The 23614-nt window shown below is 46.6% G+C and overlaps 1 protein-coding gene across 2 annotated transcripts in view; it reads right to left on the reverse strand.

Moving 5' to 3' along the window:
• PWWP2B (PWWP domain containing 2B) overlaps positions 1 to 23614 on the reverse strand; it is a 46212-nt gene that overhangs the window by 20764 nt on the left and 1834 nt on the right. The window contains exon 2 of one of the 2 annotated variants that reach the window (XM_006136627.5): positions 1795 to 2849. In XM_006136627.5, the coding sequence (XP_006136689.2) occupies positions 1795 to 2849 (1055 nt within the window). Of the gene's footprint in view, positions 1 to 1192; positions 2850 to 23614 lie in introns of both variants that reach the window. The other variant, XM_006136626.5, reaches the window with a different exon arrangement.

Below are 23614 nucleotides of genomic sequence, written 5' to 3' on the forward strand. Positions count from 1 at the left end.
CATCTGGACAAGAGAATGTCTTCTGCAGAAGGAAACTAAAGCTAGCAGACTGTCAGATTTCAAGAAGAATGAAGTGAGGTGTGTGTTGGCAGAAGGAGGTACAGAGAGAAAGGGCTTGTGAGCATCTTTGATTACTAAAGCTACTTTTCCTAGGCTACGTCTACACTGAGTTCTCGGCAAAAATATGCTAATTAGGGACTCACTTGAATGAGTCGCAATCTCATTTGCATATTTTCTGCAGTGGGGTTTTTGTGCAAAAACAAGCAGCGTGAACATTTTCTTTTGTGCAAAACCCCCTTTTTCCACAAGATCCTTATGCCCCCCCCCCAAAAAAAGGTGTACCGATCTTGTGGAAAAAGGGTTTTTTGCACAAAAAGAAAACGTCCAAGGATCTTGCGGGAAAAGGTATTTTTGCGCAAAAAGAAAACATCTACACTGTTTGCTTTTGCGCAAAATACCCCAGTGCAAAAATGGATTGGCATGAGTCCCTCATTAGCATATTTTTTGCAAAGAAAACTCAGTGTAGAGGTAGCCCTAGTGCATGCATGAAGTTATTTAGAAAAGTGTTTTTCCACAGGACAGTTTACCAAAGCAGGTAGTAGTTTAGGGAGCCACTAGGTCTGTAGACACAGCAGGATACATTTTAACACATGGTACTGTCTGTCAGTAGCCATTACACCCTTTCATCATAGGCAATTATTACAACCATAGGTACTTAGATGGCAAAACAAGTCACTTACTACAAGGTCATTATCAGAGTCAAAACAAGACTGAAGGAGTCTGCTTCTCACATAACATGGGATTCTAAACGTGGGTATTACACATCTGGGCCCTCATCTGTCCAGATGGTACACTGGCTCTTTCATTAGCAAACCTGGTCAGGAGATAGTATATAGACACTCTGAACAACAATGCACCTTTCCCCACAACTATAAATTGACTCATAATCCCATAGTAGAATTAAGGACTGCTTCCTGTGAAATTCACTTTAGTCAATGGGAGCTGGAAGTTCTCACCCCTCTGTAATGTCACTTATTCAAAGGCCCAGAAACCCGTATTTAAGAAGTTCAACCCATATCTTTTGGGCAACTCAAAAAGACAAAAAGTAAAATAAGAACAGACATGACAATAAGACAAATGCAATCTGTACAAGAATGATAGTTCAGGAAGCATCAGTCCACTATGCACTCACCTGGTACTGGAGGCAAAGTTATGTTTCAAACTGTGTTAAGAGATCTCTTATTTCTGGGGTCAGATGCTCTACTGCCTTTGCAGCTTCTGAAATAGCTTTCCGATACATCCCTTTCTTCTTACGATTAAATCTCAGTTTGAAAGATTCAGAGAAAGGAGAGAGTTTTGAAACAGATAAGAATGAGGTTGTTGGAGAACCAAACCACGATACTTTAGCTTCTCGCCAGGAAGGTTCTCCATTTTCCTTCTGGCTAAGGTTTATGTCAAGAACACGTGCTGGCCACCATGGAAAACCATGAATTTTACCCCAAACAATATCCCCCACTGAAACAGTTCTTCCATCTTCAGTGACACATTTAGAGACACTCTGTGTATGTAGTCTAACTGTTAATGGTGGCACAATCTTACGCTCATCTTTTGAAGATGAAGAGACAGACGCATCATCACCAGGTAAAAAGTCACACATTTCTGGTGATGTTACTTCTGAACTAGAGGATTTGGATTCGTCTAGACTGTCATTGCTACACACTGATAAACTGGAAGAATCTGCCTTCCTTTTACGATAATTCATAAGAAAAGCCAAGTTATCATGTCCATCTTTACCTTGGGAAAATCTTTTGAAGTCGTCATCTTCACCTGAACTCCCTGAAGACATCTCTGCTAAACTTCTATCTGCAGATTCATCAGTGTAAAATGCAGCAGGATTGGACTCCCTGCTACTCTGAAGGACATTTATCTCATCAATAAGTTCAGCTTTATAAATGGAAACACTCTGACCATCATTTATTCGATGGGGTTTCAGTCTGATTTTTGGAGGTGGAACATCTGCACTGGAATGCACCGGCCTAGTTAACTTCAGTTTTGGAATGGAAGCAAGTTGGCTGCTTGCTGACTTATCCATAAAACATTTGGTTTCCTGACATCGTTCAGAGTCTCTGTTCTCCTCTTGGTCCTCCCCTCCATTCTGCAATATCCGCTGTGAACAAAATGGTTTAACTGAGCCATGAATCCGGGAGGGAATTTTTACAACTTCGCCTTTACCTTGAGGTGTGCTATAAGATATTTTTATAACTGGAGTTCGATGCACCAATTCCCCAGAAAATTTGTCTTCCTCTCTCTTTTCTCTTTTGTTCCTTTTCTCTACATAATCAGAATCACTGTGCTTTTTTTCCTCTTTGTCCTGAATGCTTAGTTTCCTCCTAGTTTTAGCATTTTGCCTGGCTTTGTTTGCTTCCTCTGGGTTCAGAGTGTTTTTACATTTTTCACAGAGCACTTGCCTGGGCCTCAGTCTAATAGTACTCATGATAAGCCTTCCTGGGTCTCTATTTCGTGACAACCGTCTTTTTGTCCTCTTTATAGTCCTTGGTGGTGGCTGAGGAATCCATTGGTTATATGTGTATCTTAACCATAAGGGAGGAGGAAAAGGAGCTCCCTCAAAATAGGGAGGGTAAGGAGGAACGCTGCCTGGAGATGGAGGTGGCAAAAGAGGAGGAACCTGTTCATCACTGTTTCCTTTGGGAGGTTTTTCACTAGAAAGCTGTGACTCAGCCTCACCCTTCACTGGCTGTCTGCCTTCAGGAACCCAGTTAGTGCAAGCATCAGCAGGAGGTTCCTCTTGTTTTGGCAGCGAAGTTGGTGGAAGGCAGAACAACCCAGACCTATAGAAGTGTAGAGGAAAAAAAATACACAAGTCAGAACTGTTGGAAAGAAGTTTCTTTGACAAGATTAAACTTACCAAAATGCCATTTTCTGAAGGAATATTTGCCCAATTAAGTAATATAGGCCAACATTTCCCCTTCGTTTTAAAAGAGCAGCTAATATTATCCTGTTGAAAAAGTACCCTCTCAAACTGTATAATCTAATTCTTAAAGTGGAAAGTCCAAAGTGACCTGTGCACTTTACCATTATATTAGCGAAGTGGGTACATGTACCGAAGAGTTTTGTTTCTAGTCTACCACCATGCACACAATCCAGAACTAGATTTACTTTTAGTACAGCCACACTCAAATAAGCCAGTCATACCATGGAAAAGATAAAGTATGGAAGAACAGAACTCTGCAAGTCTTTGGAGCACTATTAAGTCTTTTGGAATGTTAGGCTTTTATGACTTAAATTTTCAGATTACTGTGCAACATTTGAACCACGTGCACATGCCAGTCAGGTCACTGAATGAGTAATTTCCCAATGTGCACATTCAAGCATGGGATTTTATAATAGAATGCATGTTCCCCCTGAACTCTTAATCGTCTACATTTAAAAATATATACACTTGCTATTTCTCAAGCTAGCCAAATCCAGCAGAAAATGTCAAATTTTTATCATAGAATATTACACTTTTCATACACTCCTGAGCATGTCATAGGGCCCCTCCCTATCTAAAGAAATGAAAATTTGATTTCCACAGATTTCTTTTGAATAGTGACAGCCAGCTGTGCCAACAGTTGTTACTGAATCAGGCATTATATCTGGGCTAATCTCCGAAATCTTAGTCAAGCAAGGCCCAGGGTCACTTCTGTGGAGAATGGAAAGCAAGATAACGAGTAGAAATACTGCTTAATTGCAGCACCAGTCTTTGTAGATTTTCCCCTCCCTTTCGCTACCAACATGTTTGGGATATATTTTTCTGCAGTGGTTCACTTCTATGCCTCGGCCTGGCCCTCAGGATTTTCTTGCTTGTTCAGAACCAGGGCATGTAATGGTTAACCAAGGACTATGCTTTGGACACTAACCTAGCACTTCATTGTTCTGAAAGTTCACCACTTCAGTATGAAAAATGTTGCCTAAGAGGAAGGAATTCACCTTTCCTTGCAATAGAGCAGAAAAGGATTAGTGGGAGACAGATTTTCCATAAACACAGGACTCTGACAAAATGACTCTTTGTAATATGAAATTCTACTTTGTGTTTAGGATTTATTAAGCAAAAGTGAGAGCATTATGTTCCACTGACTTTCGACTGTCCATTCTGTTATTGACAGATTGAGAATAGGTAAATTTCAAGTTCTTCATAAAATAGTCTTTTTTTTTTTAAGAAGGCCATCATGAGGCTTCCATGTTTATTGTTTCAAAATGATTCCATGTGATATGCAATGTATTCCTTTAACAAATATTACAATGGCTTTTCTGTGGGCCTCAAAACTCGACAAGAGCAAACCCACATTCTTTCTGATTGAAATATCAACACCAAGACATCCCAGACACAAAATTTTGTTCCAATTCAACCTTTTTCTCCAATATTTTGATGGCAGTAAGAAATGTAGCATGAAATTTGTAGCCATATTTTTAAGCTCCAAACTTCACCTTATACTTTGAGGCAAGCCAGGCCTTGGCATAAGTGCTAGAACAAGGGATGCTACAGCACACCGTGGTTTAAATCATATAGAAGATTGACAGGGTGGTTCAATGGCTCCCGCACCCCCACTACACATACTGTTCCAGCACCCCAGAACCTTGGGGGAGATACCCTATTGAATGTTATATTTTATAAGATCAGTTTTAGCAACCATAACCTGCTTTAAAAAACAGAAAGAACAAGACTCTCCATTCTTATGGACTGGAAGCAGGAAACATTCTCCTTTTAAGGCAGATCATTCTAATAAAGGTCTAGATGAGTTAATTTTATCCTGTGAATTTCTACATGACATTTATTGTATCCCACAATTCTCTTACCAAGACACAGCTACATTGTCTCTCTCCACCCAAGATATCTATTCTTCTCCTTATCCATTTTCTTCTTTTGTTCAACATCCTCCTCAGCCTTCAGCTACCATATAAAATTAACTCAGCAAATAGCAATTAGAGTGACCAGTGCAGTATAGCTCCCTTATACTTGACTGACATACCTGAAACATTTTTTCTGTCTGGCTCCCCGGAAACAAGCTTGTTGCAAATCATATTATTACATCCATTCTTAGTTTCTGAAAGTAAAGGGCTAAATTTTCTTTAGGGTAAGAAAGTTTCAATTTGTTATTGGATGGTACTTTTGAGCTTGTTTTAGAAAATCTATCATCATCTTGATAAATTGTGCTTAGGTTTTTCTAAAGTAGTTTTCTATCTTTGGGCGGAAACAAAATGGAAAGTTTCAGGAGGAAATAAATGTTCAGGTAACTTTGGTAATGCTGATATTATGAGCTCTTCTTGCAAGTGTTTAACTTCTTAAATAAATGTTAAATGTTTTGCAAGTTAAGCTCTAAGAGACAAAGAAGAATGGAAGGCAAAGGCAAACCACAGACTATTTTATCTTGAAACTATTTAATCTCCTCTCTAGCACACCCTTTCCCTCCTGCTATCTGCAGCGATCAACTCCTGCATAAAGAGAAGGTGGCAGGTGCCAACACAGGTCAGCAGAAAAGGTATTTTGTCAGCCCCAGCTCACACAATAATTGAGAAGTATGGAAACTCCCTCAACCGCACGTCCAGTCTCTTCAGGAGAGCAGCACAAAGAACCCATCAGTATTCTTTTGTTGGTTACAACAAGTCAAAATAGGCAAGCTGATTGAGTCTCCCAGGAGCTTCTCCTGATTGGTCTCCAGAACATGCCTTCAGACTGTATTTCCTTCAGCACCATGTCCCCAAGGTGGAACACCTCCCACTCTTGCAGCAGATCTTCTTAAAATACTGATGTTTCAGATGACAGTTGCACATCAAACAGAGACACTCTTCTTCCTAAAGAAGCATTAGTGGAAATCACGTACAAGCTCATACCAAAGAAGAGAAATGGTGGCTTTCTTCCCAAGTCTGGAATAGTCCCTAATGCTTCCCCTCTCAACATTAACCAGAATATTCACATTCCTCTATTTTATTATGATAACAGGACACTGGTTTCATTTTTGTTTTTGCAGACATTGTTAATCACCAAACTCTTATGTGATTTGGGTGAGAAAACCCATCAAGAAAAAAAGAAATTGCTTGTATGAGTCACAATTTTGGCACCAATTCATCTCTATCTTTGTTCTTTAAAAGTTCAAATAATTTAGTAACTGGATAACTACAAACTTTTAATTAATTAATATGGAGATATACTGATCTCATAGAAGTGGAAAGGACCTTCAGAGGTCATTGAGTCCAGTCCCCCACCCTCATGGCAGGATCAAGTACCATCCCTGACAGATTCTCCCCAGATTCCTAAATGGCTCCCTCAAGGATTGAACTCAACCCTGGATTTAGCAGACCAATGCTCAAACCACTGAGCTATCCCTCCCCACAAGTTGTCATTTGCCCTTTCTAAAAAGAAATTTTCTTTCCTGCAGAGAAATTGCAATATATTGACCATTTTTATACTTAGACACTACCTTATCTAGGGGACATTAATTTTCCAAATTAGGAGAAAACTAGCTTAGTCTAAAAGTAAAGAATTAAAGTTCTTACCTACAATACAGAATTTAAAACCAAGATATTCTGTTCTGAGAGCTTTACCTAAAAATGGAAAGACTCTTAACATATTTGCTATAAAGCAGCCATAAGTGTGCATCCAGCCTGAGATATTAGTGGAGTTTATAACGGAAACCAGCATAATGCTCTTACTCTCATAGCTTTGTCAGAACTGTGAAATATTTTACCTACTGAGTTAGAGGGAATGGTTCTGGCTTGATCAAATAAAATTTTATGACAGAGAAATTCTACCTTCCAATGGAGTAGAATAAAGAAATCCCATTCACCTTACTCTTAGACTATGTCTACACTGCAGGATTCTTGCACAAGAAACTTTTTGTGGAAGAGATCTTCTACAAAATCTTCTTGCACAAGAGCGCGTCCACACTACAAAAGCGCATCGAAAAAGCGATGTGCTTTTGCGCAAGAGAGCATCCAGACTGTATGGATGCTCTCACAAAAAAGGCCACCCAGAAACACTTCAAGCAGGGCTTAAGGTGACCCTTGCTTCTGAGGGCTGGTGCTGGAGCTGGAGCCTTGCAGAGACATGTGCTTAAAGGGACCCCCTAGACAGCCATTTCTCTGCTGCTTCTGCATGCTTACTACCTCTTTGAGGGACAGGAAAGCTCTAGCAGTACCTGCTGTGGTTGCCCGGTGCTTTTTTGGATGCCACAGCTTTTTCCCCTTGTGCCGTGGAGCCAGAGCTGGCCTGGGCATGTCCTGGCCCCCCATGGCTATGCTGCAGTTTGTGCAGCAAGTGATTCATGCTGCCATGCTACTCCTGTAGGAGCTTGACCCCTGACCACAACCTCAAGTCCCTCTCCCTGGGAGCAGCTGCTACACTCTGGCAACCGCAGTCCACTGTGGAGACGTGGTTTTGGAGGCTGGACACCAGTTCCGACTGGTGGGACGACCAGCAGTGGCTCTAAAATCTTCCACATGTGGAAGGCCACCTTTTTGGAGCTGTGTGCCTGGCTTACCCCTGCCCTCCGGAGATGCAACACCCACCTGCGGCCCACCATCCACCTGGAGAAGCAGGCTGCCATCACCCTTTGGAAGCTAGCCACCCCAGACGGTTACCAGGGAGTGTCCAACCAGTTTGGTATGGGGAAGTCCACCCTCAGAGCCTTCTTCATGCAGGTAAGCTGCTCTCGGGCTGCAGTCCCTGAATATGGGGGGGGGGGGGGGGGAGGAGAGAAGAGAGCAGGAGGGGCTGGGAACTGTACAAGGTGGAGGGGAAGAGAAGCCCCATCCCTGGGGGGCTTGTGCCATCCCATCCCTATACAGCCCTGCTGCTGGGGGGCAAGGGGCAGCATCAAAGGGTGGCTCCTGGGATGCTGACGGAGAGAAGGAGGGTGGGCACCTCCTAAGGGCTCACACACCCCTTCTCCCATGCTCTGTTTTTGTGTCCTTCTGCAGGTGATGAGGGCCATCAACTCCATCCTGCTGCAGAGGGTCATCCGGCTCAGAAACCTGGATGCAATCATGGACAGATTTGCTGCCCTGGGGTTCCCCCAAGTGCAGGGGAGCCATAGATGGGACCCACATCCCAATCTGAACCCCAGAACATCAAGTGGCCCACTGGTTTAATCAGAAGGTCTACTTTTCAATGGTGCTACAGGCCTTGGTCCTCCACTGAGGACACTTCACGGACATTTTTGTGGGGTGGTTGGGCAAGACAAATGACGCCTGCATCTTCAGAAACTCCAGCCTGTAGCGCGAGCCCGAGGCAGGCACCTTCCCCCCCCCCCCATACTGGGATTTTGCAGATGGGGATGTGCAGATGGCACTGTGCATCATGGGAAACGTGGCCTACCCCCTCATGCTGTGGCTGATGAAACTGTACACCCAAACCCCAGCAGGGAACAATTTAATGCCTGCCTGAACTGGGCCAGGATTCAGGTCGAGTGCGCCTTTGGCTGCCTCAAGGCACGCTTCCATCCAGTGCCTACTGATCCACCTCGACAAGGGGGAGCACAACAGTCCCAAGGTGGTCATGACATGCTGGTGTCCTCCACAACACTGTGGAGAGGAAGGGGGAGGCTTGCCCCTTGGGCTGGGGGGCAGATGCCAGCCACATGCGTTTGAGCAGTCCCAGACAGCTGCCATCCACGAGGCCCATCAGGCTGGGGTGCGCATCCAGAAGGTCCTACGGGAGAGGTTCGCTCAAGCTCTCCAGTAACTGGCTCCAGGGCCACCGCACTGGGGCCTGTGGTTTGCAGCCCTATCCCTTTCCCACCACAACCCCTCCCTTTACCCTTTCCCTGACCTCCCAATGAACCAAACAGGTGTGTTTAACAAAAAATAAACTATTTATTGTACATAAAAAAAAGGTGGGCAGAGGGAGGGAGACTCAGAACTGCAAGGAGTGGGGGGGGGGGGGGTGGCTCCATGTGCCACCTCGGGTGCGGGGGCCTCATCGGGGTTCTGGTCAGGTGGGAGCAGGGAACACAGGGAGGTGGCCAGGATGGGGGCTGGATCAGGGTCGGCAGGAGTGGGGTCAGGGTTGGCAGGAGGAGGGGGCATGGGCATCACCTGGGGAGGGAGAAAGGCATTGCTAAGGCGGCAAGTGGATGGGGAATGGACATAGCAGGGGGCACAGGAGGGTGGGAGCCAGGAGTAGTGGCATGAGGCAGGTGTGCCGCCATGCTGGCCATGAGGTTACAGCGCTCCAGAAACCAGCTCCAGGCATGTTCCCACCGCTCGAGGTCGGCACGGACCTTATGCATCAGCATCTGCCCCATCCTCTCGAGGACGGTGATATGCCACCGCATCAGCTGCTCCTGGAACCTGGCATGCATTCACGTGTCCCGGGCTGTGGCACCTGGCTAGGTGGACTGGCTGGCCCTTCACTGCCAGCTGGTCTGGCTGTGGAGAACACACAGAGAGGCAGAGACTGTCAGTCATTCCTGCAGACACTGTCCGAGGTTGTGCCGCCCTCTGTGAGCAACGACCAACCATCCACGGCCCAGAGGACTGGGTTGCCCACTTCCTCACCCCCTCCCCCACATCCACAGACAAGCAGCCAAGGGAAGTGTCCAGCCACAGTGGGATCCCATCAGGGGCAGCAGAGGAGCCAGGAGCAGCCTGGGCCTCCCTGAGGGCCGCACACACAGGGGTGGCTCGCAGCACTGTCTGTGGTGCGTGAGGGGTCAGGCCTGCACCCTTGTGTCTAACCTGCTTCCAGCCGGTGCACCCTCTCCCTCCCCCCATAGCAGGACTTGTGCGCCCAGCAGGATCCCAGGCATACTCAGCGGCCGCCTGCTGCATCCACATGCCACACAGTAACGCTGCACATGCACAGCACAATGTCCAGCCTTCGGTGCACAGGGGGTGGGGTGCGAGTGTCGCTGCCTCCCCCGCCCTCTGTGTGAGTGACAGAGACCACTCACCTGAGGATCCCTCCCAGGCCTCTGAGGTGGCCTGGGAGATGTCCTGGCTGACGGACACCAGCTCCAGGGAGAGGGTCACAATGCCTCTGTCTTCCTCCTCCTCCTCCTCCTCGTCCTTGGTTGGCTGGCCCTCACCCTCCTGCTCCTCCTCTGGCTGGAGCATGACAGGGGTTGGCAGCCCAGAGTCCACAAAGGTGTGGGGTCCTGTAGTAGAGGCAGGTGTGGGGTCCTGCCCCTGTGTGCTCGGTGGCAGGGACGTATCCCTGGAGGAATTTTAACCTTACTCTGAACCTGTTACATGGCCCGGGGTGAGTTTCAGTGCTCCTCCAGTGCCTGCATCACCTGGCCATAAATGTCAGCGTTTCTCCTCTTGGCCCAGGGATCCTGGAGCCTCTCATCCCGGCCCCACAGCTCCAGGAAGGACTCGATCTCCAGGCCTGACCAGGAGAGTGCACACCTCCTGCTCCCCCAAGTGAGTCCTGAGACCCCTGGGGCTGCTCTTGTTGAGGACCAGGGAGATTGAGGGGGGCTTCAGGAGCAGACATGGCTTGCAAAGCAAAAACCCCTCTGTTCTTCTGATTTACTGTAAATGTCAATCAGCTATAGCAAATGGATACTGATATATGGCCAGATTATAATTAATCCAAAGCTATTTTATCTGGGAAAGTTCAGTGAAGTGAAGTCACTACCCTAGTACGAGAGAGAGAAAGACAGAGTGTGAGTGTGAGTAACGAGAGGTGTTTCTAACTTGGCTTATCCTCTACACTTTAGCCTTTCCTTAAAGTCAATCAAGGGGCAGCGCTACAATAAACGGTAGAGCTGACGACTAGTTAATATTTATATTGTTGTAATGTCAAGAAGGCTCAACCAAGCTAGGGCCTCATTATGCTAGACTCTAGACAACATTGTAGTCAAGCGATAGCCCCTAATGTTAGCTCTGTGTAATCTAGAAATAGTCATGTTGCTGCCACATCCATCTCCAAGGCAGCAGTTGAATCTGTTCATCGGCATGGGCCCAGCCCTGCCACAAATAATTCTGGTGGCTTGGGAGAAACTACCAGCCTCTGGGACTGAGGGATTGCCCGGGCTATCTATTACTCAGAACTCAAATCTAGGGGCTATTTCAGATCCCTGGTTGCTCCAGCATGTTCAGTTAACAGCTGTAGTGGCCCAGACGGTTTTCTGCTCTTGGGGAAAAGGATCAGTATATAGGGAGGTTCACAGTTATCCTTACCTGGATCATGCTGAGAGTAGAGTATACAGTGCACTCTCTGGAAGGCTCAAGGTGGGGCTGCACCCCAGTGTTGCTTAGCTTTCATGTTTGTTTCTAGGTGGGAGTTTAAATTGATCATTTTGGTTTTGGATCTGCCTTGACAAAGCTGTCCCCACAATCATAACTGCTAAAATGAGCTAAGCACAGAACTGCAACACCTGTCTAGTCTACTAACTGAGCTCAAGGTCATTCCAAAGATTTGTTTGAAGATTATAGCGTGAAACAAAGCAACTGGAAGTTGAACTCTTTATAGATTAAATAACTAAAGATTGGCAGTGAAATAGAGCCACCCCCGCCCAGGAAAAAAGATTTTTCTCTGTTTGCTCCTAGGGGAATTCTGCACCACTGCATTTGTGTGGAATTCATGTGCTGCACATTTTTCCCCCCTGTAGAAAATAAATGTTAGTGGAAAAGTGCTGCATTTATGCCTTTCATCCACTGGGGACTACTGGGGCACGAGAACAGCTGTCCCTGGGACCAGCCCTAGCTGCTGATACAGAAGAGAAGAGGATGCTTTCCTCACATGCACAGCCTATGCATCCAAGTCAGGAGGGACAGAAAACATGGGGCATATAGCGCTGCTGTGGGGGGAGGGGAGGAAGGAGCACAGTCTAGGGTTTGGAAAGGCTGAATGGGAGCAGAGGTTCAGGGCTACACGGAGACAGGCATAGATGTGCCTGATTGCATGGAAAAGACTAAGGGGTCAGCTAGAGAATGCATGATAGAGGTTCCCGAACAATTCCACCTTGCCCAAAAAACCTCCATTCCATAGGTTTCCCACCACCCACACCCAATAATCCTTCATGTTCATATCCAGACTCCCCCCACCTCCTAGCAATAACTTCCTTCAGAGCAGTGCAAAGGCATGGGGTGAAAACAATAGTATGATAGGAGCAGAGGGGAAGGGTGTGGGAAATATGGCTCTAGACCAGTGATCCCCAACTTTTTGAAGCACAAGATCACTTTTTGAATTGAAATGCGATCCAGGATTTACCTCTAACCCGACCACCCTTGCCCCCACCTTCTTCCCGCCCCGTCTCCAAGGACCTACTCCTGCTCACTCCATCCTCATTCACTTTTATCAGGCAGAGGTGCAGGGGAGGGGGATGCAGGTTCTGATCTTGGCCAAAAGGATTTGGAGAGTGGGAGGAGCTCTGAACTGAGCCTGGGGCAGGGAGTTGAGGTGCAGGGGGGGTGTCAAGATACAGGAGGGGGTTTGGGTGCAGGGAGTACTCAAGACTAGGACAGGGGTTTGGGTGCAGGAGCAGTTCAGGGCCAAGGCTCAGAATGCGGGCACATTCTAGCTGGCTGCGGGCGCATCCACAAGTGGCTGCCGGGTGGTGGTGCAGAGGGGCTAAGGCAGGCTCACTCCTACCCTGGCCCTGCAGCCAGCAAACTCTCTTCATCCCTGTCTCCCCCCTGCCCTATGGAGATGTGGCATGGGGAGGGGCAGGAGACACCCAGATATCAGAACCCCCTCCTCTTCTTCCCATGCCTGGCACAGCAAGCAGGTGGCTCCCAGGGTGTGGGAGGCAGCTCCAAGGCAAAGGGCAGGAGCAGCATGGCAGTGCTGAGAGGGGCAGATGAAATGCCAGCACTTGACAGCCTGTAGCCAGACACAAAACCCCATCTTGTTTTTCCACATACCCCATCTTGTCCCGTTCCTCCCCCCCCGCCCCGAGAGCAAGAGAAAGGCAGTCAGCCTTTGATGCCCTGGGAACGCAGGTGTGCTGCCTGTCCCTGACTCTACCATAAACAGAAGCCAGACAGTAAATGGGCTAGCTGACGACCCGGGGCCTCCCGTCGCCCTGATGGCTAGTACCAGTAATTGACACGCCTGCACTGTCCCAGGAGAGGAATCTTCGCCCATCACATACCAGAGGTGCCCATTGTCTGCATTTTCCCAGGTGTAAATTATGCTTTGCACCCTTCGTGGGAAACTTGGCATTCAAAGCCATTTTTCCTAATTGGCCATTTGAGATCAGGAAGAAGCCTACATGACCCAAGGGGTATAAAAAGAGGTTCCGCAGCCCACCCCATTTGAGCTCCAATCATCTATACCTGCTGGCAGGTATTGATTGTCTCCCGAGGTCTGTGGGACGCCCAACCTCGCCCTACTTCTTCCCGAGGGATTGAGAGAAAGACGCTGGCCACGCCAAGTCTGGAACGCAGGGGTGAGAATATATACCTGCTATGTGTATTTTGCATGCATTTAATAAGAGCTCAGAGAACCAAAAGGGTTTCATGGTACCTGTAAGTAACTTCTTAGTGTAATTTCCTTTGTAGTGGCGGTGTTATCTGTAACACAGCAGTAGCATTTAACAACTAAGTTTACCCTGTAACAATAAAATAGTAACTGTTTAAGCTTTAACCTGACTCCTTCAGTTGCTGTAACAGAACCAAGCACAATTTAAAAGAACTTCAGCCGGTCATAAGGGACTCACTGCCCTGACCGTCGGCTGACACAGCCTCCCAGCCAAACCTGTCAGGATCACCTGTCAAAGGCTCCAAGATCTACCAGTAGATCCCAATCTACTAGTTGGTGACCACTACTCTATACTGTATTTTAATTGAATTAGAGCTCTGTATTAATAGGCGTACTAAGGAATTTTTTGTTGTCTATATTGTTAGAGACATGGCATTCAACATGAATTTTGAAATGACTAAAATAGTTGAATTTGGCATAACATTGTGATAGTGTTTGCAACAGGGCGCCTCCGCACTGTACTCAGGAGGGCCACGGAGAGCTAGCCAGGGAAGGCAGAGAGGGTGCCGGCACGGCTGAGCTGGGAATAAACGCACGGCCGGAGGCGCGGGTGGATGACGTCACCCGCCGGCCTGGCAGACTATTTGGGAAGTGGCCAGGGCACATGGGAGAAGGAAGCATAGTGTGGAACGGGACACGAGGTGAGTTGGGAACCCTCCTTGGGGCGGGGCCAACAGCATAACGGGGTATAGCGAGGGTGGAGTAGGAAGCGGCCCAGGGCAGGGCTGTGGAACCAGAGAGCGGGTGGGATTAGGGGTTACTACCCCAGCTGCTGTGGAGGGATACACTATCCCTGCCTTAGGGCCCTGGGCTGGGGCTCGGAGAGGAGGTGGGCCTGAGCCCCCCTACTCCGCCACTGGGAGCAACTGTCAGTTCCAACGTGATCGGGACTTTAAAGCGTGTTTTCGGTATTACAAGGACTGAGCAGAACTCATCGTGGTTGACCTGGTGTGGGTACACAGGAGTGAAGGGAGGACACGAGATGCCACTCAATAAAGGAGCCATCTGGTAAGAACCTTTGTGCCTAGACAATTACTTCACAGTGTTATTCTGACAGATCAAACACAGGAGTATCTAATGTGTCTGAGTTCTGGACTAGTTACCATAGTACTGCAGACAACAGGCAACTAATATCCAATACTGTACTATATTGTCTGAATCCAAGAGATGCATCTAAAGCAGTGGTTCTCAAACTTTTTGGCCCATGGACCACCTGGCTCAATGTAAACTTTCCTGCAAACCACCAGTTGCTAATGGAAACAACATTACACCTGAGCCATTTTCCTAGTGCTTCAACTAGAGAGAAATGGTTTAATTTAAACAGATTGTTTTTATTTTTGCATGTTTAGTTTATCAAACTGCATTTTAAATAAGTAAAATATTAATTTATGTTCAACACAAAAGGATTCAATGTTTTATTTATGGCAGGAGTGGGGAACTTTTGGGAGTTGGAGGCTACTGACCCACAGAAAAATAAAATCAGTGGGGGACCACACAAACCAGAAGCAAAAAACACCAAACAAACCACACACCACACCAACCACCTCCCAAAACCCCCTCACTGAAGTGGCTCCCAACTAAGACACCACACTCCTCTGGTGCTCCAGCCCCACCAGGTGAGGGGAAGGGACAGGGAGGACTGAGGTTCAGGGCTTCCCATAGGCCAGATTTACTTTCCTGGGGTTCTGGATTTTATGGAACGCCTTAGGCTCTGGGGTGGGGACAAAAATTGGGAGTTCAGTGTGTGGAACAGGGATGCTAGTGAGTAAGATAGGGATGGGGTGCAAGATCTGGGAGGTAGGGTGCAGAAGGGGGAGAAGTTTGAGGTCTGGGTGGTATCTGGGTAGGGTGCAGAAGCAGGCTTGGGAGTAGGGTGTCTGGGTAGGGAGAAGGAGCAGGAGCAACAGTGGATGCAGAAGCAGGCTGGGAGTTAGGTGTCTGGCCAGGGGAAAGGGTGCAGGAGTAAGAAAGGTGCAGCCTGGGCACAGGGTATCTGGCCAAAAGGGAGGGTGTCAAAAGCAAGCTGGGGGTGCACAGTCTTGGGTAGAGGGAGGGTAGTGAGGGGGTTGGGGTGCAGGGGTCTGGGCATAAGGGGGACACTTACCTGGCTTTGTGCCCCCTTGCAGTGGGGAAAGTCTCACGAGTCAATGCATTGCTGTTCCCCCAGAAGGATGGAGAGGGGGAGGGAGCTCAGCCTCACCCTCCCCCATGCAGCAGAGCCCCCATGCAGTGGGGAGGCTGCAGCACAGCTCGGCTTTCCGCTGAGGGTGTGGGAGGGAGGGGGAAGAGGTGAAGAAAGCCATTGAAAAATCAGAATGGTTATCAGAGAAGTAGTGAGAGAGACCTCCTCACACAAGCCTGCTGCCTGATTTGCAGAATACATGTTTAAGCTGTCTTGTGGACGTGAGCAATAGAGTTCCAGCCTCGGAGGTTACACATTTTTAAAGGCATCTCCTTCTAGCCCACGGTGTCCCTACCACTGAGGCAAGGATCCCTGCTCAAGAGCCCTTTTCATCATTGGCCAGTCAGAGGTTTGGAGATCAGCCCCTCAGTCAGTCCAAGGGTCCTTTTCTCCTTGCTGGCTGCCCACCAGCCAGGAGGAGGGTTGGGGGAATCCAGTCCCACCCACTTACTCCAAGTTCTGGCCCAGGGTCCTATGAAGTAGCCCCAAATGGGGCTGGGAAACCTGGCCCTTGTCCCACTGAATAGCAGCCCCTCCCTAGACCACTTCCCCAACCACTCCCTAAGTACCCCCTCCCTGGTGTCTTGGAACAGGCCCTTTCAGCTTGCTTCCTACAGGGCTCCCGTTCGCTCAGCCTCTCCTCTGGTCCACCCTTCTCCTCCTCCCCCACCCTGCCTGAGGGTAGGGTTTTATTACATGCCCACAGGCTTTAACTGGTGGCAGGTGTTCTAATTAGGCTTCACTCCAGGCTGACTGCAGATGGGCTTCAGGTGCCTGCCTGACCTAATGGCTGAGCCACAGTCTCTGGCAGCCTATTCAGGGAACATAAACCCACATTCCCAACTCCCCACGTACCTGCCCTCCACCAGGCTTCTGCAGCCCCCCCTGATTTCAGGCTGACATATTAGCTCTTAAGGAAAACTATGCTACACAATTTTAAAGGTACTCCAAAAAAAGTTTTTTGCACACAGAATTAAGACTTTTTTTATGATCTGCCTGCAGCTAAATAAGTTTCTGGACTGGCATAGTCCTTCTAAACTCGCAGCGTCCAATACACTAGTCACATGTGGCTATTTGGCCAATTGAGTGTGGGTAATTCGATATAGCAGTAGCCCCGGGCTCCCCCTCTTGTTCCCCCCACCCTTGCTGCATCTTTCTGATAGTCAGCAAGGTGTGTGTGTGGGGGGGGAGGGGGAGCGACTAGTCAACTAGTGTGTTGATCTGATAAGCATTTGCTTACTGGATAGTCGACTAGTTGTTCACATCCCTATGACAAACCAAAAGTATCATCCACACAAATCAGTGGTTTGAACTGATAAGAGTTACTGTCAGACCCAGTAAAGTCTGAGTGCATGCTGTTTAACTGCAGTGAAAGATGGGCTCCGTATACAGGCATTATTTTAAAGATTAACATATAGTTGCATACCAGGGGTGGGTAATAATTTTTGGTGGGGAGGGGCATGCTACTCCAAGATTTTGGAAAGTGGTCAAGGGCTGCACTTTTCTGTGGAGGAGGTGCAGGATCTGGGATGGAGCTTGGGTGCAGAAGGGCCCACGGGGTAAGGGACTGGGGAGCAGGAGACAGTATGAGGTCTGAAAGGGAGTTTGAGTGAAGAAAGGGGTTGTGACCTGGGTCAAGGGACTGGGGGGTAAGGTCAGGGAGGGAGTGTGGGTGCAGGAGGGGTGTAGGAGGTGGTACAGGGTCTGGGAAGGAGTTGTGACCTAGGGTAAAGAGGTGCACAGGATTTGGATGGTAACCTGGGGGAGGGAGTTGGGGCACAGGAGGGGTTGGAGTGCCAGAGATAGGCTTTGGATGGGAGGCGCTTACCTAAGTGTCTCCCAGCCAGCAGCCCTGCAGCACCCCAAGGCAAACTGGGTTCCCTGCCTGCTGCAGCCCCAGATCACTTAAAACTAGGAATGTTAAAACTTGGTTAATTGACTATTCAATTAACCTCATGAATTCTTATTGGTTAGTTGACTATGCTATAGTCCCTGGGCTACCCCTGTCTGGCAAGAAGGGGTCTGAGCTCCAAGACCCAGCACGAGCCAGAACTGAGCCAGGCTGCCCGCCCACTGGGCTCTTAATACTCTTTAAATGCAGAGGCACAGTGGGGGTAGGTCCAGGACCCAGTGAAAGCCAGGACTGAGCTGGGCTGCTGACCAGCATGCTAAAAAGTGTATTGGCAAGGGGTGGGAGGAAATGCACGCATCTATAGCATTAACCTATATCGACTATACTATTACATCCCTACTTAAAACTGCAGGCTGCTCCCTCCATATGGCTCTCAACTCTGGAAGGAGGGAGGGGGTGGAAGAGGCTTGCATTGCCCCCATTCTCCAGGCCAACCTCTCAGCTTCTTATTGGCTGGTTGTTTCTGGCCAAAAGAGCTGAGGATTGGGCTGGAGGCGGGGAGATCACATGAAGCCTCCCCCTCCCTCCAGAGCAGAGGGGCACACAGAGCAACCCTGTGCTTAAAAACGCAGCTGCTGCGTGCCTGAGGCTACGTCTAGACTGCAGCCTTCTTTTGGAAGAAGCTTTTTTTCAGAAGAGACTTTCCGAAAACACTTAATCTGAAAGAGGGCATCCACACTGCAAAAGTTCTTTTGAAAAAGCAGATCACTTTTTTGATGCGAGCGCTGTCACATCTAAGCTGTGATTGCTATGGACGGAATGGCCACCAGAGCACCTGTGCCTTTTTTCTTCTTCCGAAAGAACTCCCTCTTCCCCGTCCACACGTGCCTTTTTGCAAAAGTGATCTTCAAAAAAAAAAAAAGGGGGGGGGGCGCGCTTCTTCCTTGTAGAATGAGGATTATCAATGTCGGAAACTCCTCTGTTCTTTAGATTTTCTTGCAGAAGAATGCAATTGCAGTGTGGACGTTCCTTGAGTTTTGTTGGAAAAAACGGTTGTTTTTCTGACCAAACTCTGTAGTGTAGACATACCCTGAGGGTCCAGGCAGGGTGGCCTACAGGCCAGATCCAGTGCTTGGTGGACTGGATCCGGCCCACGAGAGGTGTCTGGCCATCCCTTGCTATATAAAAATCACCATTTTTGTTTTTATACCTCGTGTGCGCATGCACGTGCGCCTACCTATATCAGCTATGGGCCAGAAGCTGTGATATTGAAATGTTATTTTCCTCTGAAGAGCAACATCTGTTCTGTCATTGTCAGAAAAACACGGACTGTGTGTGCAAATTCCTGTGATGCTAATGGCAAGGCAAGGCTTAGAAAAAGGATTTACCCAGGCAACTTTCTGCTAACCTAATGGCTAAGTCTACTAATTAGGGATGTAAAATCCCATTTAATTGGCTAACCAGTTAAACAGTATGTTTAACCAGTTAACTGATTAAAGGAGGAAGGGGGGGGGAGAGGAGGAGGGAGAGGAGAGATGCTCCAGCCCAGCTGGAGCAGCCCCAAACTGAGTCTCTTTCCTGTGAGAGCAGCCTGTGGCAGGCCAGGTTGCCTCTCAGATAGGGGCTGCTCTGGCATCCTGCCCACTGATAGGCTAGTAACATTTTTTAAGGACTGTGTTTCTTAGCCAAGGACAGGAGATTCAGACCTTTGCTCTCCAGAGAAACAACACATGGAGGAAACAGCCTCCCCCAATGCTGGGAAAGAGAAGGGTGTTATGATTGCTACCAAGGATCTGTCCTGGACCCAGCTCAGAGTCTTTGGTTTTCATCTCACCCTCCAGATAGTAGATTTTTGATAAAATGTGGGAGTGTCACCATTTCCTCCCCCCCCCCCCAAAAAAGCAGTAAAATTTCATGGCTGATAAAAGATAGGGTGAAGTCTCTTCTGTTCTCCCTTTCCCTCCAGCTTTGGGCTGTAGCATCTACTCCATCTCCCATCATCTCCCCACACACACTTTCACATCTCTAGTGCAGGGTAAAGTGTGTACACGATTAACTGATGAGCCTGATCTCATCTGTTAACCTTCACGATTACATGCAGGCCCTCCTCCATGGCACTGCAGCCTCTATATTAGGTAGGAGCTAGTGCCTCCGTATCAGAAGAAGTAGTGTGGGGAACAGGCAGCACATTTACCTAAATACATTTTATCATCCTTACCTGACATCCCCTTATTTTTATTAACAATGAATAGCATGGAGCTGCCTGAATTTTGTCAGTTCCACTGCTGCTAGCAGGCATCTGAGCAGCAGCACAAAGTGTGACAGGACTCAAGTCAGCATTAACTCTGCTGTTCTTCCTTAAAGCTCTATGCAGCAGCAAAGACTCTCTCTATCAAGGAGGTGGAAGGGAACCTAAGCATTCATATAAAAAAGAAAAGCTTAAGTTCTGCAGAACTTGTGGCATTTGCCACAAGAAAAGATTCTAAGCAAGTCTGTTTTTCAAGCTTTGACCACAGAGATTATTTTATAAAGGGTTTCAGACACAATCGTACTCTAATGTCCTGTCTTGAACAAGGGCCTAATCAGCTTTGCAACAGTGAGAATATTCTTGCTGTCTTTGGGTTTAACAGTAATTGCTTGGAGTTTGAGCTTTTCTTATAGAGGCAAAATCTATTAATTCTAGGCAACTGCATCATAAATAGATCCATCTTCCATTGCAACAGAATAAATGCAGCTCCTTTATGGCATGTTCCAGCTCTACTTTCAGTAGCCAAATCAACAGATAAGCAAGATTAATGTTCACTGTTGAAAGTTCTCATGAGAACCATAACCTTTAAGTTTTGGGGCAACTAGTGATTGTGGGTTCCTAGGCCAAGATGCTATAAAGCAGCCTGATTTTCAGAAGAGTGCCCAGCCTCTCCAAGCTATCTGAACTGGCTTTCTGAAGTCAGACACCTCCCACCCCACCACAAGTCACTCTTGAAAAAAAAGTCTTGGCTAAAGCTTTCCCTGCAGTAAAGTTTCCAATCCTTCAGTGTGATCCACATAAAACCCTTATGGAGGCCCACTAAAGTAACTAGGGTTCTTCTGCAAGGAGCCAGGCGACCACCTGCATAAATTATTGCAAGAACAGACTAAGTAGGGATGAGAGGACACCTAACGAGAGAACTTGCCCCACTGATACCTCGATAGTACAGGCACAATATTCATACACCTATAACTAGGTAGGCTGACCAGAAGATTAGGAAGGGGCCTGCAAAAGGGGAGTCTAACCAACCAACAAGATCTAGAATCCATACCCTATGGACAAGATCTAACTGTAGCCAAGTAATGTACATAGCGATTCCCTCTTCCATATCACCCTCTGTCTGAAGTGATTTAAAGTTCTTCATCCTTACTAAATGCAGGCAGGGAAAAGCTGTATCTTCCAGTCCCTACCATACAACCTCTCTTAGTTACAGTGCTGTACAGTACATTTTTGGCTCGGGGTATGAAGAGACCCCCCCTCTCCCCAGAGCACAGCAAGTGACAGAACTGTAAAGCAGGCTACCAGCACATGGCCACACTTTCAGTTTAAAGTGCTGCTGTGGCTGCTCTTTAAACTACTATGTTTAGACAAAGCATTAGTCATGCTCCCAGTTGTTTCACTGCACCTCTTTGCAAGATGGCTGAAATGACAATCACTGGGCCATCTCAAAGATCTTAAACAAAATTTCTTCTTAAAAAAAAAAAAAAGACCAAAGATGGATCTCAGAAGTACTTCTGTTTAGTTTTGTCATCGCAGATAAACACCAAAATGCGACAATTACTCAAGAGAAATAGACAGATCTATAAGCAATTATTTTTAGTCCACATTACCCTATTTCTATTTAACATGAGCCACATATAATCAGGAAAGAGAAGCCACTCCTTTGCCTTAAATTCATGTTGGCTTCCTTACCCTACTTCCTAGTCAGAAATAGACTTTAATACATCATTTTTTTGCTGTGTGATTATATAGTTAAATACTTTCAGGAAGCAGGCATCTGACTTGCCAGATAATTGGAGGGTTTTAGCCTCTAAGAGGACTCCACACATTCAGATTATTTTTAAGATCACTGATTTCACCAGGAATTTGTGGATGGAAGATAGTGTGAACATACATTAACATTCCACTTACTTAACCTTAGAATTGGCAGAGAAGAATTTTAAAAATACCTTAAGGGCTGATATGCATTAAGGATATGAAGGGGTACCCAGTGATTTGATACTTACCAGTAACTGCTTAACCAGTGACCTGGTCAGGGAGCTGCTCTAGCCTGGCCAGTTCTACCACGACCAATAGGCTGCTTCGGCCAAGACGGGCCCACTACGTCATGCCACAAGTGGAGGACTGCTCCATGGTTAACCATACCATTTAAACAGTTAACTTTTTAAATTTTAGCTTACATCCCTAGCATACATTACACAGTCTTTGTTGATACAGCCCTATGGGCACAGCTCTCGAATATAGGCATAACATATGCCCTTGAAGAGGGGTTTCTGCAAGAATAGTAACAGAATATCCCTGAATGACATAAAACTACATCAACAGAAGTATGTATGCTGGGGGTTGCAATCACAAGTATGTTGGCTGGGAGGTGCCATTTTTTCCACATTCCTGAGGGTCATAGCTATGCCAACAACATTTTGTAGAATAGACCTGGCTTAAGTGTTTGAAAAGAAGCATATTGGAAATTGAGAAGCAACTTACCATTTCCACTAGAGAGGAAAACCATGATAAAAAGGTTAAGGTCAGGGGAGGGAGGGAGCGTTATGCACTCAAAGTAACATTTTCAAGGATGCTAAAGTGATTTTGGAACCCAAGTCCCATTTTCAAAAGTGACTCTGAGAACCAGATTTTTAAAGATATTTAAGTGCCTAACACCACAAAGAGGTGCCTACTGGGATTTTCAAAAGTATTTAAACAGGTTAAGTGTGTAGCATACATTAAAAACCAATAGGCGTTAGGCACCTAATCCATTTAGGTATTTAAAAATTCCTGTTAGATACTTATCTTCATGTTAATGCACCATAACTTTGCAAATCTAACCCCCAAAGTTCTGGAAAAATCTGAAGTGGGCTGGGAAATTGATAACTATTTAAACATTTTATAAAAGTGTAAGCCAAAAGTCTCCTTTCACATGTCCTTTGTCCTATGAGTCTGAAACAAATGTTGCCAGAGTGAAAATGACTACTCAAATATATAAATCAACAGTCCACCCTAGCTCACAAATGTAAAACGCAAATGAATAAAAGTGATAACTCCTCCATGAACTTTAAAACATTAAAAAGACAATAGTGCAACAAACATTACTGTCTGGAAAGGTATTTTTACTATTAACTGTCTAAATTCTTTTAAGATCATTGTAATGAAATGATCATTAAAGCAACCTAGGTGTGAACATGACCCCTACACTCAATAAAATTAGCATTTGGGGCAACTACTATCAAAATCAGAAGAGGTCTTGATCACTTAAAAGTGGGTACAATATACCCATGATGGCTTTGTGGCAGAAGACATGGCCATGGGACCCTGCTGCTGCAGTAGAATCCACAAACAAAATTAAATAAGATCAGGCCAGCAAATCAAACAAGACCCCCCCAAAACAATGAAACAAAAATAAAAAACACACCGCCCCCCTGAGGATTTAAGATGAGCAACAGAAATTGAAAATCATTTTAATATGGCAAGCTTCTGAGAGAAGGCAGCAGAATGACCATAGATTCCCCAATGGAAAGCTTGAAATGTTGGAATGAACACACATTATTGGCTTCAGAGTCTTCAGTGACAGAGAGAAATCAATAGAGCTGCAGTCCTTCTCCAATGGCTGACAACATAATGCAAGGATTTCTAGGGCTATCTGATATTAGTAATGCTAGCTGGCTACTTGGACAATGAGAAGGAAACCATGTAAACCCCCTAATTAGCTGCATCTTAGTTTAAAATATTTGAGTTGAGCACTGTCATACACTGCAGATAATGAGGTAGATGGATAAAATTAACGTGAAGCCATATGTTAACTCACGTGACTTTAATATTAATGGCTTCTGGCATATCTAATTAAGAGAT

This window comes from Pelodiscus sinensis, chromosome 8 (assembly GCF_052426305.1).
Source record: "Pelodiscus sinensis isolate ZL-2025 chromosome 8, ASM5242630v1, whole genome shotgun sequence".
Classification (NCBI taxonomy): Eukaryota; Metazoa; Chordata; order Testudines; family Trionychidae; genus Pelodiscus; species Pelodiscus sinensis.